Source organism: Asterias amurensis, chromosome 8, assembly GCF_032118995.1.
Source record: "Asterias amurensis chromosome 8, ASM3211899v1".
Classification (NCBI taxonomy): domain Eukaryota; kingdom Metazoa; phylum Echinodermata; class Asteroidea; order Forcipulatida; family Asteriidae; genus Asterias; species Asterias amurensis.
Genome location: NC_092655.1, coordinates 14,380,402 through 14,395,914, shown reverse-complemented (window position 1 = coordinate 14,395,914; position 15,513 = coordinate 14,380,402). Strand labels below are relative to the sequence as shown.

The following is a 15,513-nucleotide window of genomic DNA, read 5'->3' as shown; positions in this document are numbered from 1 at the left end:
AGGCAAATGAGGATCGCGGGCTTGATGCTTGAGTGGACACCGATTGTAAATCAACCTGTAATGCCGTGAGGCGGACACGATCGCTAGTTGCGAGAGCGACGATAGTACGATGACGATCATCTGCACGGACGGCGAGTGTGGTTAATGTGAAATGAATGAATGAGAGATAAAGGGACTCATTATGATGTGGTTCGACAGTTGTTTCCGAAAGCGGTCATCATAATGTTGGGGATACACAAAATGTGATACTTGCACATTCATACAAAATACAAGTTTTCAGTCATCGTTTATTGAGCGATCGCCAATACTGCGGAATTCTGAAGGAGACATTGCTCTACGGTGTCATCATCACATAACATACTTTCCTGTCTATATCAGTATCAATCTCGACAGCAATCATGGACAGAAATCGCTCTCCTCTCCACCACCAGGGCGGGGAGTACGGAACCTGTGACAGCAATGATGTAGATGTCTGCATGGAGATTTACGAACTCTACGAGGACCTCGTCGAGCTGGCCAAGGAGTCCCTGAAAACGCGTCGCGGCCGGGATGCTCTCGAGAGCAAAATACGGGGGAAGGATGTCGGTAAATTTCTGTCAGACAACGGTGACGTGAAGAGAGTGCCGATCAAAACACTGGTCAAGATCAGAAACCAGGATAATTGGATTGAGACAGATGTTGTTGATGCTGTCAACGGCAGCCGGAGGAAGAGGAGACCTTTTGCCATGTCTCAGAAATCTGGGACAGTTATGGGGAGCACGAATAAGATTGGAGCTGAGCAAGGTGAATATTGGGAGTCAGGAATGTTTATTATCAATGTTGTATTTTAAATTTAAGTTATCATATACCAATATTGCAGAAGGTAAACAGGTTTCCCCTTAAAAGGGAAGGTATGGCTTTTGAGTGTTAGTGTTGAGTTTTGAGTGTTCCTAGAAAGGGGCTGTTTAATTATTCTACCAAAATCAAGATTTTGAACCGTTTGACTGTTTGAATCCTATATAAATGTAAAAATATGCAATAAAACTAGCCTGTGAAAATTTCGTTTAAAAAATGTCAAGCCATTCACCCAAAATCCACACACAAAAGAATCATCTGTAATTGGTATACACAATCTGCTTAGATTTCAATGTTTTTGAGAGCAAAATGTTTAATTATCAACACGAACAGCTTCTTACCAAACAAGTTTTTATAGACATACTTTTTGAAGTAATTTTTGGCAAAGATTCAGTACAGTGGCCTATACCCCTCTCTTTTAAAATATTAATGTTTTGAAAATGAGATGAAAGTAACTATAACTGAAATTGTCTTCAAGTACTCGCTAATCCTCCAATCAGATTCGCAGAATGGAGTGGTGATAAAAACCTATATTGCACAGCTAATATCACTACCATGCGTATTGTGTGTTCTATGTCACGCGCCAAGTTTGCTTGGATATGGGACGCAGAAGCGCTATATTTTCCCGTATTCCACTGGCGCTTGTGTGATAACTTATATAGTATCTTGTTGACCCAAAATAAGATGTTTAAAGGGTGCACTTGACCACATCCTGAGTTAAGCTATATACTGTAGCCTCGGCTCATGCAATGTCTTGTTGTTTGTAAAGGAGTAACCTGGGCCCTTAAGCAGAAAATATTGCTTAGCAATTTTCTGTCTTGCAGAAGTGAGCAGGATACCAGTCACAAATTGGGGTTCATGTGAAATAGTATTTTGGCTGGTAACCTTGTAATTCTGGTAAGCACAATGTTACTGTGCTTATTATTAAGTAGATGAAATTGGGCAAGGGCCAGTGTTTAGACTGATCCAGATACTGTTTATGTTGAAAGTAAATATATACAGAGGCTGTTTGCCATTAGCCATGTATTTCCAGTGGAAAATCATGTAATTGGTTTATTTTGGGGTTGCCTCCCAGGAATTCTATGTTGCAGTGATAATATCCCTCTGGTCAGTGATCAATCCGTTGGTTGACAGTAGGTTAATAATGATTCACAACCCCAACTTCAAACCCGATGTTGAAATGTTGTGGCCACACACCTAAATTGTTATGTTTTTATTCGAAATTTTGCACTACGTTTACAATCGCTTAAAGACAGACAGTCACAGTTTTCTGTAACCAAGAAAAAAATCATGATTTATTGTTTAAAGAAACGATTGCACCGTCACGTACGTTAAGATGAAACCAACTGAGAATTTTCACCTTATTGGTCAGACATAAAAAATTAAATAGAAATTTGATAATTATTATTATTATTATTATTTATTTGACCTCAACAGTACAAGTACAGAAAATACAAACAAGGCAACAATGAAAGGGAAAAAACCCATAACAGAAACGACAACGCTACAAAACATTAAGAGTAAACAAAAAAAGACAAATAAGTGAAAAATAAATAAATAAGTTAATTAATTAATCAAACAAGCAGTCAATCAATAAATAATTCAAAAAATAATTAAGTGAATAAATAAACAATAAAACAAGTAAGTAAACAAACAAGCAAAAAATAAAAAAGTAATTAAATAAAGTAATTAAATAAATAAATAAGATGGTGGTCATTCATTGACAGAGTGTGTGGTGGCCAAGTGGTCTTTATCAAACTGAAGTTCTTATTTTGGAGTCATTGAAGTGGAGGTTCATATCAAAGTTGTGACACGTGGCCATTGTTGCTTTGCACCACCCAGGAGTAGTGGATGCAAGAGTAGAGATTGTTGATGCAAAGAGGCATGCAACTTTTCATCGGGGAGCCAGCAGTTTGCGCGAGGGCACTGCTACAACTCCACTATCTTACCACGTGGGGCCGATTTAACGACTTGTCTACAAGTCTACTTTTCAGCTGATTTCCTCATGTTTTGTTTCTCAACTGAGCCTTTGAAAAAAGAAAAGTGTACAAAGTGTTGCTGTACCACAATTTTTTAATTTTTTTGTGAAAAACTGTACTTGCATGCGTGCCTTTGTGAATAGTGACTAACCTATGCAGACATAATTTATCGGCGATTCCAAGCAAACATCCATGCATGGACATGACACAAACAAAATAAAATTTGCGTCACAACTTTCTTTCCACTTTGAAGTTATAGCTACATGTACATGTAGCATATGAAAGAAAACAGATATTAATTTTTTTTCACACCATGCATTCTGTACCATTTTGTACAAATACAGCTCATGTTTGCACAAACTGTGAACAGACCCTAAAAAGTGAGCATATTAAGGTGGTTTCTTCAAAGTTAAATATTTTCCCCCATAAAGATTACATTCAGGCAAAACTTTAATAATTGTGAAAAACTGTACTTGCATGCCTGTGTGAATGGTGACTAAGCTATGCACAAAAATATGGTTTGATCCATACCTGCAACTTGTGCAGTACACGAGACACAGTAATTCTAGTTGAACTAATCATAACAATTTGTAGGTTTTTTTGTCACTAATTTGCGTCTAAATTGTATGCACACTATGGCTCTGAAAATATTGAACACGGCAAATGAGAGCCATGTTCCATATGCGTATTATATTTGGCTTGAAAACAATTCAACTCAAATTCTTTTCAAAATGGATAGATAGGCCTCACTGCCTCCAATATACGTTTTGTAATTTTTACAAATCAAATTCTTTTAAAACGGGATAGATAGGCCTCACTGCGTCCAATATACATTTGTAATTTTAACACAACTCATCAATCAGCAATTTCAAAATCCCATACACAAATTGGGAAAATTATGAGTTTATATTATGACCTTCCCTTCATTTTAAAGACAAAGAAAAGAATAAGTTAAAAACAAATAGTTTTCAGACTCCCAAAAGGGCTTATTGGCATACATATACATGATTTACCCATCAGTTTCCCTTTTTGTTTATTATTTGACAATTGATTAATCAAATATTTTGTTTGTTGACCATATTATATTTGTTTACAAAAAGAGTGGCCCTTGTACATTCTAGGGCCTTTTGGCAGGCAAGATAGTACACTGGTCTTACTGGGATAGTTTACATTTTGTGTCATAATTTTCACATAAATTTAAGAAGTATAAAAATAACAGCTGAGCAGGTTTTGAGGAGATATGCCCCAATCTTCGTACCAAAAGTTGAGAAGAATCAAAACTAAAAGAATCTTAAACTAAAACTAAAGATTTTATCTTATCTGTACTTTGCCTTTAAATAAAAATAAATAAATAAAAACATATAAGGAATCCACAGTCTTCTAAGAAACAATGTTATACAACCTTGAATGTCTTGTGAGAAGCGGGTGCTGTTGCTTATGGATGCAGTGAGGTGGGGGATTACTATTGAGTAATTTAAAAGGCAAAGAGGAATGGATCTTAAACCTTTAGGCATGGATGCTAAGACAAAGAGGATGGATGGAATTATTAAAAAACTTGCTAAGCACAGAATGTTCTTACTTAGCAAAAATCAGGTTAACCGTTGCTGTGACAGGTACCCCACAATTTGCTAAGCAGAATTCCAACCTGCTGAACAGATTTATGAAATTGTACGCAGGTTGAAAAAAAGGTATACTTTGCCTTAAAAAAACATTTGTAAGGAATGCACAGTCTTCTAATAATACCCTGACAATGCCCCTGTCTGACCAGTGGAAAAAGATAGGAGACCTCCAGCTGGACGGCCGATTATCGAGCAGGATAAGATCTCTTTGTACAGAACGTGCGGTACCGCCGGTCTGCACCGTTGCCTTCGTGTAAAGTTGAATCATTGGAGACAAGAATTGTGAATACACGTTTTCATTTACCGTTTGTGGTGTTTCGCTGAAACATCATGGCATATTTTTACATTTTTTGTGACTTTCCGGTCAATAGTGGATCAAAATTTGGGTATAGGCACACGAGGGTGGTTGGTATTCAATTGTGTTAATCGTTAAGGTGTACAGTAGCGTCCAAAAATGTTATTACGTCTCAAAAAAGTAGTTTGTCCTCTATTATATCCATACGACATACGACGCCATAGTTTGGCGAAGAACCAAGTGTGCACGCGCAAATTCACAAACGCCAGGTCGCCCATTGTTTGTGTAAGGTATGTGGGTGATTACAAGGTGTTGTTAAACAACCGCGGTACCACGGGTTCGACTTTTGAAGTCCATTCGTTCGAGCTCCTTATCTTCCTTCCTCCATGGTTATACAACCTTGAATGTCTTATGAGAAGCAGGATGTTGTTTCTTATGGATGCAGTGAGATGGGTGAATACTATTGAGTAATTTAAAAGGCTAAGACTAAAGAGGCATGTATCTTTTCTTTTAGGCATGGATGCTAAGACGAGCATGATGGATGGAAATATAAAACAACTTGCTAAGCACAGAAAGTTCTTTCTTAGCATAAATCGGGTTACCATCTAAAATACAATACAAATACCATTGATGTGACTGGTACCCCATCATTTCTTGCTTAGCAAAGAAATTTGCTCAGCATAATTTCAATCTGCTGAACAGATTTATGCAATTGCACCCATGCTCCAAAAAGAAAGGTAAATTTTGCATTTAAAAATCATTTGTAAGGAATGCAAAGTCTTCTAAGAAACCATGTTGTGTTATAAATTTGCTAAGCAGAATTCCAATCTGCTGAAACAGCTTGATGAAATTGTGCCCAGGTTTAAAACAAAAACAAAGGTATGATACTGAAAATAAAATCATTTGTAAGGAATGCGCAGTCTTTTAAGAAACAACGTTGTACAACATTTAATGTCTTATAAAGGCAGGATGAGAGTGTTGCTTATGGATGCAGTGAGGACAGGGGAAAACTGTTGAGTAATTTAAAAGGCTAAGAAGCATTGATCTTAATCCTTTAGGCATGGATGCTAAGACAAGGAGGATGGTTGGTTATTATTAAAAGATGAGATGCCTCAAGGATTATCACAATACGAGACAAGAATGAAGGTGGTGACAGGTTAGGCTCAAGATTTACATTCACTTAGAGAGAGAGAGGGAGAGAGAAAGGAGCAGCATATTGATATTTAAAGGAACATTACAGAACTGTGCAACCCCAAACAAAGATATTGACAAAATAGGGACACCGCCAACATAGGGCTAGATAGGTCAGTTGCTAGAGGTTCAGCATGTTTATCCGGAGGTTGTTGGTTCGAATCTCACTCTAGTCAATTCTTTGTTCAACCCCAAAACTCAGAATTGTTTTTTGCTAACGAAACAGTTGCTGGCAGTGTAAGCACTTATGTAATCCACCATATAAACACACGTACATAAACTTACAAATCTGTAGAAGCTTGAGATCAAGTGACCCAAACAAGAAAATAAGTGAAAAAATTATTATACGGTTTGCATGGCATTGATTAAGCAGAAGAAGAAGAAATCGCTCAGTGAGCGATAAACTCCAGACGGGAATTTTTTACTTTTTTTATTTAACATCAAATATGACATTTCAGACAGAAATATTTCAAGGGATGTTTTCTACTAACATCATCATAAGACTGTGTCTTAATGTTTTGCAATTGTTTACACTTCGGATTGTTCTGTAAGGTCCTTGTATTTTCATTTGTTTGGATTGCTGTATATTTTCCTGTTATAAAATTTTAATGTTTTTATAATTATTTTGTTATGCGCTTGTGTACATTTTATGGAATGGGCGCAATATAAATGAATAAGTTATTATAATAAATTATTAAATTATTATGTATATCTGTGATCGTATAAATTTTTTTACAAATTTTGTAATGTTTTTTTAAAGGAATGAAACAAGTGGAAAGCTTACCAATCAAAATAACCTGCGGTATTCATGCAGAGAGTGGAGTAGCACCACTGCTCTCTGTGAGAGAGACTTTGCTCGAAGCGTGAGGCCATCACCACTTTAGGGATTCAAAGAGAAGATGCAACATTGGAGAACATTCGTTCTCATCATGTTGTTAACTTAAGAGATATTGTATGATTGGTTGGTTGACTTATTGATTGATTGATCAATTGATTGAATGATTGATTGATTGATTGACTGATTGATTGACTTTGTTTTACTTTTCAAAGCAAATACTTCAACGCAAATACTTTATTTAAACACAAATTATACAGTATTTACAAAAACACATAGAAAACTCAATTGTTACAGTAATAGACAACAAATATCTGATAACAGGTCGGAAGCTGGGATTGAAGAAATGTCCAAATTAAGCATGGTGGACAAGGACGAAAAACAGAATTACAGAGTCCATTCAATGATTGATTGATTGAACATTGGAGACCAATTTATTCTGATATCATGTTGATTACTTATATATATTGATTGATTAGTTGATTGGTGTATTGATTGATTGATCAGTTCATTGATTGATTGACTGATTGACCACTTTGGGAATTTAAAAAGATGGTGCACATTGGAGAACATACTGTGAATGAGCTATGGAATTTTGGAAGCAATTTATTATTTACTGTTCCGTTCTTTCAACATGCTTCAAATGTTGAGTAGAAAGGTATTTTGTATATATTGAACTTTTATTTTATTAAAGCTTGGATACCTTGGTATTGTCAAAGGCCAGACTTCTCACTTGCTGTTTCTCAACATAATTATACATAAAATAATAAACCTGTGAAAATTTGAACTCAATTGGTCGTCAAAGGCGAGAAGAAAGAACACCCTTGTCACACGAAGTTGTGTGCTTTCAGATGCTTGAGACCTCAAAATCTAATTCTGAGGTCTCCAATCAAACTTGTGGGAAATTACTTCTTTCTCGAATACTACGCTACTTCAGAGGGAGCCGTTTCTCACAATGTTTTATACTATCAACAGCTCTCCATTACTTGTTACCAAGTAAGATTTTATGCTATTATTTTGAGTAGTTACCAATAGTGTCCAGTGCCTTTAAATTTGAAATTGTTATATGAATATTATAATTATTATTTTAATCAATTTATATATTTATTTATTTATTTATTTGTTAAGGGGGTGGGCTTTCAAACTATATCAAACCCTTCATTTTTGCATTGTTTCCATTCTATTGGTGCAAGTGGGTTATTTATTGGATATCTTTATGACTATTTGGTTGATAGATGCTGAAAGAGAGGTGTGTTGGGACATTCATCGGCGTGGTTATTCAGGAGAGACGTTGCTTCATATATGCTTCATGAGTCCCGTAAATGGAGAAATCAACTTTGACATCGCTAAGCTACTCATCAGGGCGTGGCCTAAGATGATTAATGACTTCATCCTCGGATGCGAGAACTATGGTAAGGAAAGTTTTGTGGGTATATTTTATTCAGTGGCAAGATGTGGCTAAGTATGGGTTCGAATCCCAGTTGTGACACATGTGTCCTTTAGCAAGACACTTAACCATGATGCTTTGTTGTTTGGATGGGACGTAAAGCTGTTGGTCCTGTGTGTTGTGTAACTCACATAAAAGAACCCAGAGAAACTGAGAAAAGTGAGCATGAAGCCATTTCTCAGGGATCTGAAAGCAAACAATTCTATGCAACAAGTGTGTTTCCTTTCATTGTTTTCTTGCTATTTCGATGACAAATTAAGTCGAAATTTTCACAAGTTTGGTATTTTCTGCATAAAGTTTGGATACACCAAGTGGGGATACTGGTCTTTGACAATTACCAATAGTATACCATGCCTTTAAATCATGCTGTTTGATCTACTTCTTTAGTGATGACGATGCTGTTTTCAATGGATTCTTGAAATCTATAGCTCCAGGGGGTAACTGAAAAGTGGAAACGTCATCATTTTCATTGTACTGCATAACATTTGGTTCCCAAATTTACCAAGTGAGGATGTCTGTGACAAATTACCAACAAGTATAGAGGCCTGTATATATATATTTTGTTTGAAAGGGCAAGGGCACCAAATTATTTTTACGTGTCAAAGGACATTGTAAATTTACTATTGAAGCACTTAAAGGGCACCAAAGCAATGAACAGGGGGGCATTAAGGCATTCGGCTTTGATGCCTCTGTGAAGTATCAGAGTAAACCCTGCCTTTAAAATAGACAAATAAATAAATCAATTCATAAATTTTGGTGAGAAGTTTCTGAAAGATTAGATTTTGTAATTAATATTCCACAATGTGTTTCTTGCTTACATGTAGATGAAACATTATTGGTAATTGTCAAAGACTAGCCTTCACAGTTGGTGTATCTCAACATAAGCATAAAAAACACAAACCTGTGAAAATTTAAGCTCAATCGGTCATGGAACTTGCGAGACAAAAATGAAAGAAAAAAACACCTTTGCCACACGAAGTTGTTTGCGTTTAGATGTTCTAAATCTGAGGTCTCAAAATCAAATTCGTGGAAAATTACTTCTTTCACGAAAACTATGGCAATTCAGAGGGAGCTGTTTATCACAATGTTTTATACCATGAACCTCTCCCCATTTGCCACCAAGTAAGGTTTTATGCTAATTATAATGTTGAGTAATTACCAAAAGTGTCCATTGCCTTTAAATGAATACACAGCAGTGGTTTATGCTCCTTGAGCTGCTTAATAACAGACCATGTATTCATGTGCCACAGACTGTTGCTATAGCAATGTTGGGATAATTTTGAATAATTTAGATGTCTGGCATTTAGACACATGCTTTCCTCTTTCCACAAACAGGGCAAGCTGTTAGACTATGGGTGAATGAGTTTTTTAGAATGAAAATATGTGATGAGAATATTATACGTCAAATGAACGGGATGAACAGCGCAAAATTTGATTGACTTAATTACCTAATGGGCAAAAACTGTCTGTGTAATTTGAGGTGTTGAAGTAGGCAATTAAACCAAGTGTGACATGTGAACATGTGAGCGTAGAGAACACTGGTGTGACATTTTAATTGTGGGCATCATTGACTGCGTTTGTAAAGTCCAAAGAGTGAATGTTGTGTTTGGGGCCCATTTCTGTTTATTCATCAATTCTTCGTTTTGTTTTAAAGGAACAATACAGAATTGGTAAGAAACAAAAATCGTGAAGATCACAGATTTAGACAAAACTTACACAGTCTAATGATGATGATAGTAGAAAACATCCCTTGAAATATTTCAGTCTGAAATTTCATATTTGATGAAAAAATCAATAATCTAATTTCGCCTTTGGAGTTTATTGCCCAGTGAGCATTTTATTCGTTTTTGTTGTGGCATCGATGCAATGCAAAATTTCTAATCGGTTTTTCACTATTCTGTCGTAACCCAGATGGTCGATCGATCTCAAACTTCTACAGGTTTGTCAGTTTATGTATATATGGATAACATAAAATGCTTACACTGCCAGCAACTTTTTTGCTAGTAAAACCAATTCTGTAATGTTCCTTTAAGCACAACACTTTTGAAAAAGATGTGTCCCCTTTTGCCTCCCTTCCTTATGCTTTGATCTTTGTCTTGGTTCTTGAAAATTACAACAGCTTTATAACACAAGTTGTTGTTTGACTTTGAAACAACTTGTACTAAAAATAGAATTACTTGACCTCATGCGCCAACATCACACGTGCCCTACTCTCGACCATGCTCACCGTTTTGGGAGTCAAATTGCATGTAATGATCTGCTGAGTGCGTAAAATGCAGCATTGCCTAAAATGCGCAATACACTGCGTTACACGCAAGGACATTGACTACAAAATTGGGGCAACCAAGATTATTGGTCAAGTGAATTTAATGTCAATAGGCCTTCTTATCACCGACGCTATAAAACTAAAAAACACCAATACATCCTTATTATCTAAGTCAAGTCATTGGAGGTATTGCATCCAGATACTTTATAAATACAGTTATGAATATTCTCATTAAGATGCACCAAAATCAGGCACTTCTCAACAATTTTAAATGTGGCATTTTAAAAGTGAAGACAATCGAAACATCAACTGTTTGGGGTATGTTGTTTATGATCATCTAATAATATTGACCCCTTGCACGCGCGTCTTATGCGGCGACTGATGCCACGCTCACCATGTTGGTGGTCAATAGGTTTACGTGTAAACGCCGCGTCGCCTAAAATGCGCACTTCTCTGAATAACACGCGTTGACATTGACCACCAAAATGGCGCATCCAAGATTATTCTGATGATGACGTCAGGTGAAATGGGTCAATACCTTTCATTTGTAACTCATCAGAATGTCGGCACTTTAAACGTGAATTTTAAATCTATATTGGCCATACAGTGTGTAACCTTGTAGAGCAAGAAGAATTAGAGTGGAAAACATTCCATACTTGAACAATCTCATTAGCTAATCAAGAATACGACAAAGTGGACTTTTGATCACTTCATAATTCTGTAAAACCCACAGAGTACTAGATTTTCATATCGTTTTATTTCAGGCGAAACCTGTCTACACAAAGCCATTGTCAGTGAGAACTTTGGTATGGTCAAGTTCCTGATTGAGAATGGAGCCGATTTGAATGTCCGATGTTACGGCCGATTCTTTCGACCGGACGACCAGAAAGCTTGGTGTGTAGACTCACTGGACCATGAACCATTTAACCTGTACAGTAATACCAACTATGAAGGGTAAGTTTTCAAACACATGGTAGTATAGACCTTATGCACATGACGACATTTCAGTACGGCGCCACGCCTTGAGGTCAAAAGAAGGTTGTTCATTGGCCAATGTATGTGCGTTTCGATTGTTTCGTCACGGTTTACCTTAAAGATGGCGGCTGGATGACGTCAATGCATAAGGTCTATTTGGGCCTTGGGGAAAGGGTGACACTGTCATTAAAGCTTTCCCAATTCGTGCACCATTACATACAGGTAGCAAGAAGAAAAAGAGAAAATAAAATTAGCTGCTGCAAACAACTAACCAACCAAATGGATGGTGTAAATGCAAAAAAATAGTTAATGGCCTGACGTTTCGACCCTAGCAGAGCCTTTCTCGAAGGCTTCAAGAAAGACTCTGCTAGGGTCGAAATGTCAGGCCATTCGAGAAAGACTCTGCTAGGGTCGAAACGTCAGGCCATTAATTTTTTTTTGCAAGAAGAAAAAGAATGTGAACGGTCTTCATTTGAACTCAGTGCGCTGCCGTTTGAGTTTGTGGCATCATACAAGTGTTTATATGCAACTGAAGTGGGTCTATATTTGTCTATCTTTATGATTTTCCCGCTAAGGGAACTCGGCAAACATCCACAAGAGGATATAAACGCCAAACTAGCAACATCCAATACCTCTCATAAAAACATTGCTTTAATGCCTATATGATTATGGATTGAATATGAATTATCAAGAAATTGTGCTTCAGTAACTCTGAGAGGACAAGCGATATTGTAGTTATTGTTGAATCAGCAGTCAGCTTAGAAGGATTCGAACCAACAACCTTGTGATTGCAAGTCCTGGGGTTGATTTCACAAAGATAGTCCTAACTTCGGACTAGTCCTAGGAGTTATTAAACACATAAGGCTAGTCCTAAGTTAGTACGAGTACATGGAACTCGTCCTTACTCAAGATAAGACAAGTCTTAACTCTTTGTGAATCCACCCCTGCAGTCTAACTAGGCTAAAGTGACCTGGGGTGGATTTCACAAAGAGTTAAGACTGGTTTTATCTCGAGTTAAGACGAGTTACTCGTCTCATCTTAGGACTAGCCACACATTTTGTATATCTCTTAGGACTAGTCCTAAGTTAGGACTAGTCCTAACTCTTTGTGAAATTGACCCCTGTTGGTCTATAAACTCATCTGTCATCCTGTCATCTTCCTGAGAGATTGTCTTTGGATTTTTTAGTGGAGTTTGCCTTGCTAGAGTTTACACAAGCCTTAAAGGAACGTTACAGAATTGGTAAGAAACAAAAATCGTGAAGATCACAGATTTACATAAAACTTACACGGTCTAATGATGATGATAGTAGAAAACATCCCTTGAAATATTTCTGTCTGAAATTTCATATTTAATGAGAAATAAATAACATAATTTCGCGTTTGGAGTTTATCGCTCAGTGAGCGTTTTATTCATTTCTGTTTTGGCATCGATGCAATGCAAAATTTGTAATCAGTTTTTCACTATTCTCTCGTGGCCCAGATGGCCGATCGATCTCAAACTTCTACAGGTTTGTCAGTTAATGTATATGGTGGATTACATGAAGTGCTTACACTGCCAGCAACTGTTTTGCTAGCAAAACCAATTCTGTAATGTTCCTTTAAAGAAGCTATTAAAATTGTTTTTGGTTATGGGGCCTAATACTCTTTGGCACCAATCATACACTAAAAAATAGACGATTTCATTTGCTGGAGAAGTGGTTGTGTTACTTATCAGATGTCGGTGTCAATTTAGCAATTGAGTTTAATGAAAAATGAAGTTCTGAATAAAAGTTAGTTTATATCTTGCATTACACCAAGTTGTAAATCTGATACTTGATACAGGCCATTATCTGTGATCCGCTGGCCATTGCCACTTTTAATTATTATTCAAGCTACTTTGTTTATATAGGCTATATGTCTCGTACATGAATGTTTGATTGCTTTTAAAGTGCTAGCTTCTTTTCCCTGCCATGGAGGTGGGAACCCGAGATGATCAGACGTTTGTAGGTTACACACAAGACTGGCATGGTTTTCGTGCCACTTCCACCCACATGCGTATCCGTGCCTCCACTACACGGGACTCGTGGAAGTGTCGTGGCCGAGCGGTTAGAGCACCGAATTCAAACTCTGGTGTTTCTGATCAGCAGAGTGTGGGTTCGAATCCCCAGCCGTGACACTTGTGTCCTTAAGCAAGACACTTCACCATTGCTTCGTCCTTCGGAAGGGACGTTAAGCCGTTGGTCCCATGTGTTATGTAACGCATGTAAAAGAACCCAGTGCACTTATCGAAAAGAAAAGGGGTCGCCCCGGTGTTCCTGGTCCGATCGGCAGCAAATTGCGCCACAGCACATTGTAAAACATTACATGGTGCTATCAGAATTAGGTCTCATAATTCAAAACGTAGTCCCACATGAAAATACTTGCAGGAAATACTGTATGTTACAGCGCCAGGAGCGTCACTGAGTGACGAACATGTGCGCTATATAAGAAGCCACAATTATTATTTATTATTATTATTATTATTTAAAACTGCTCTCAAAACCCACTTATTTAAATCCATCTAAGCTTGTGAAATCCCCATGTTTCCCTTGAACAAAATCAGTAAACTGTTTCCTTAATGTGTTGATTTAGGTTGACGTACTTGGGAGAAACTGTAGGTTCATTTTTCTTTGTTCAACCCAAAATTAATCAAATAAATAATATACTAAATAATATATGCTCTCGAAAAAGACTCTGGTATGATCAAAACGTCATCTTTTGCATTACCATGGGTCCCGCTGTTTGTTGGTTAGCAGTTTGCTAACAAAAAGTAGACGTAGTTTATAAGTACTGAATTGTCAAAATGTTTCCCTTTAACAAAATCAATATGCTGTTGCCTTAATGTGTTGATTTAGGTTGGTGTACTGGTGAGAGACTGTGGGTTAATTTGTCTTCGTTCAAACCAAAATTAAACTCCTCAATAACAATTATACTCTGGTATTGGTCAAAACGTCTTGACTATCTTTTGCATTACCATGGGTCCAGCTGTTTGTTGGTCAGCAGTTTGCTTACAAAAAGTAGACGAACATGTACAAAGTACTGAATTGTCAAAATGTTTCCCTCAAACAAAATCAATATGCTGTTGCCTTAATGTGTTGATTTAGGTTGGTGTACTGGTGAGAGACTGTGGGTTAATTTGTCTTCGTTCAAACCAAAATTAAACTCCTCAATAACAATTATACTCTGGTATTGGTCAAAACGTCTTAACTATCTTTTGCATTACCATGGGTCCAGCTGTTTGTTGGTCAGCAGTTTGCTTACAAAAAGTAGACGTACATGTACAAAGTACTGAATTGTCAAAATGTTTCCCTCAAACAAAATCAATATGCTGTTGCCTTAATGTGTTGATTTAGATTGACGAACTGGGGAGAGACTGTGGGTTTCTTTGTTCAACCCAAATTTAAACTAATATAATAAATGCTTTTGAGAAAGACTGGTATAGTCAAAACGTCTTATTGCATTACTATGGATCCAGCTGTTTAATGGTTAGCAGTTTGCTTACAAAAAGTTTTTTCACAGAACTCGGGTAAGTACTGAGTCATTTACAGTGCTGACACACATCGGTGATGGGTAAAAACCAAAATGAATATTCTTTATCCCTGGTGCAAATTTAACATCTTTACTTTACAACAAGTAGACATACAAAGTACTGATGTGTCAAAATGTTTCCCTTTAACAAAATCAATATGCTTCATGTGGTGATTTCTAGGTTGACATACTGGGGAGAGACTCCTCTGACATTTGCAGCTTGTCTGGATCTGGATCATGTTTTCCGCTCTCTCTGGGTTAAAGGCGCCGATATCAACGCTCAAGACACCAACGGTAACACTGTTCTTCATATGATGGTCCTACACGATAAAAAGGTGAGCTGGGATCTACCCTCTGCTGACTTTTAAGGCAACTATTATTGTGCAGGAGACCATAGACATTCTACATCTGGTGACTCAGTGTGACAGTTGTCAGAATTTTTGTTTTCCAAACTTTAAGTTTCTTGAAATAATAATAATAGTAAAATAATAAAAACGGGTATTTAGAAACGCTCCCCATAGAAAAC

The 15,513-nt window shown here is 37.0% G+C and overlaps 1 protein-coding gene across 1 annotated transcript in view; it reads left to right on the top strand.

The window, feature by feature from the left end:
• The first annotated feature begins 78 nt into the window (after window positions 1–78).
• The window catches only part of LOC139940953 (transient receptor potential cation channel subfamily V member 5-like), a 31,136-nt gene continuing 15,701 nt past the window's right edge, over window positions 79–15,513 (top strand). The window contains exons 1-4 of the mRNA XM_071937358.1: window positions 79–783; window positions 7,989–8,165; window positions 11,231–11,420; window positions 15,169–15,322. Coding sequence (XP_071793459.1) covers window positions 399–783; window positions 7,989–8,165; window positions 11,231–11,420; window positions 15,169–15,322 — 906 coding nt within the window. The 5' untranslated portion in view covers window positions 79–398. The remainder of the gene's footprint in view (window positions 784–7,988; window positions 8,166–11,230; window positions 11,421–15,168; window positions 15,323–15,513) is intronic.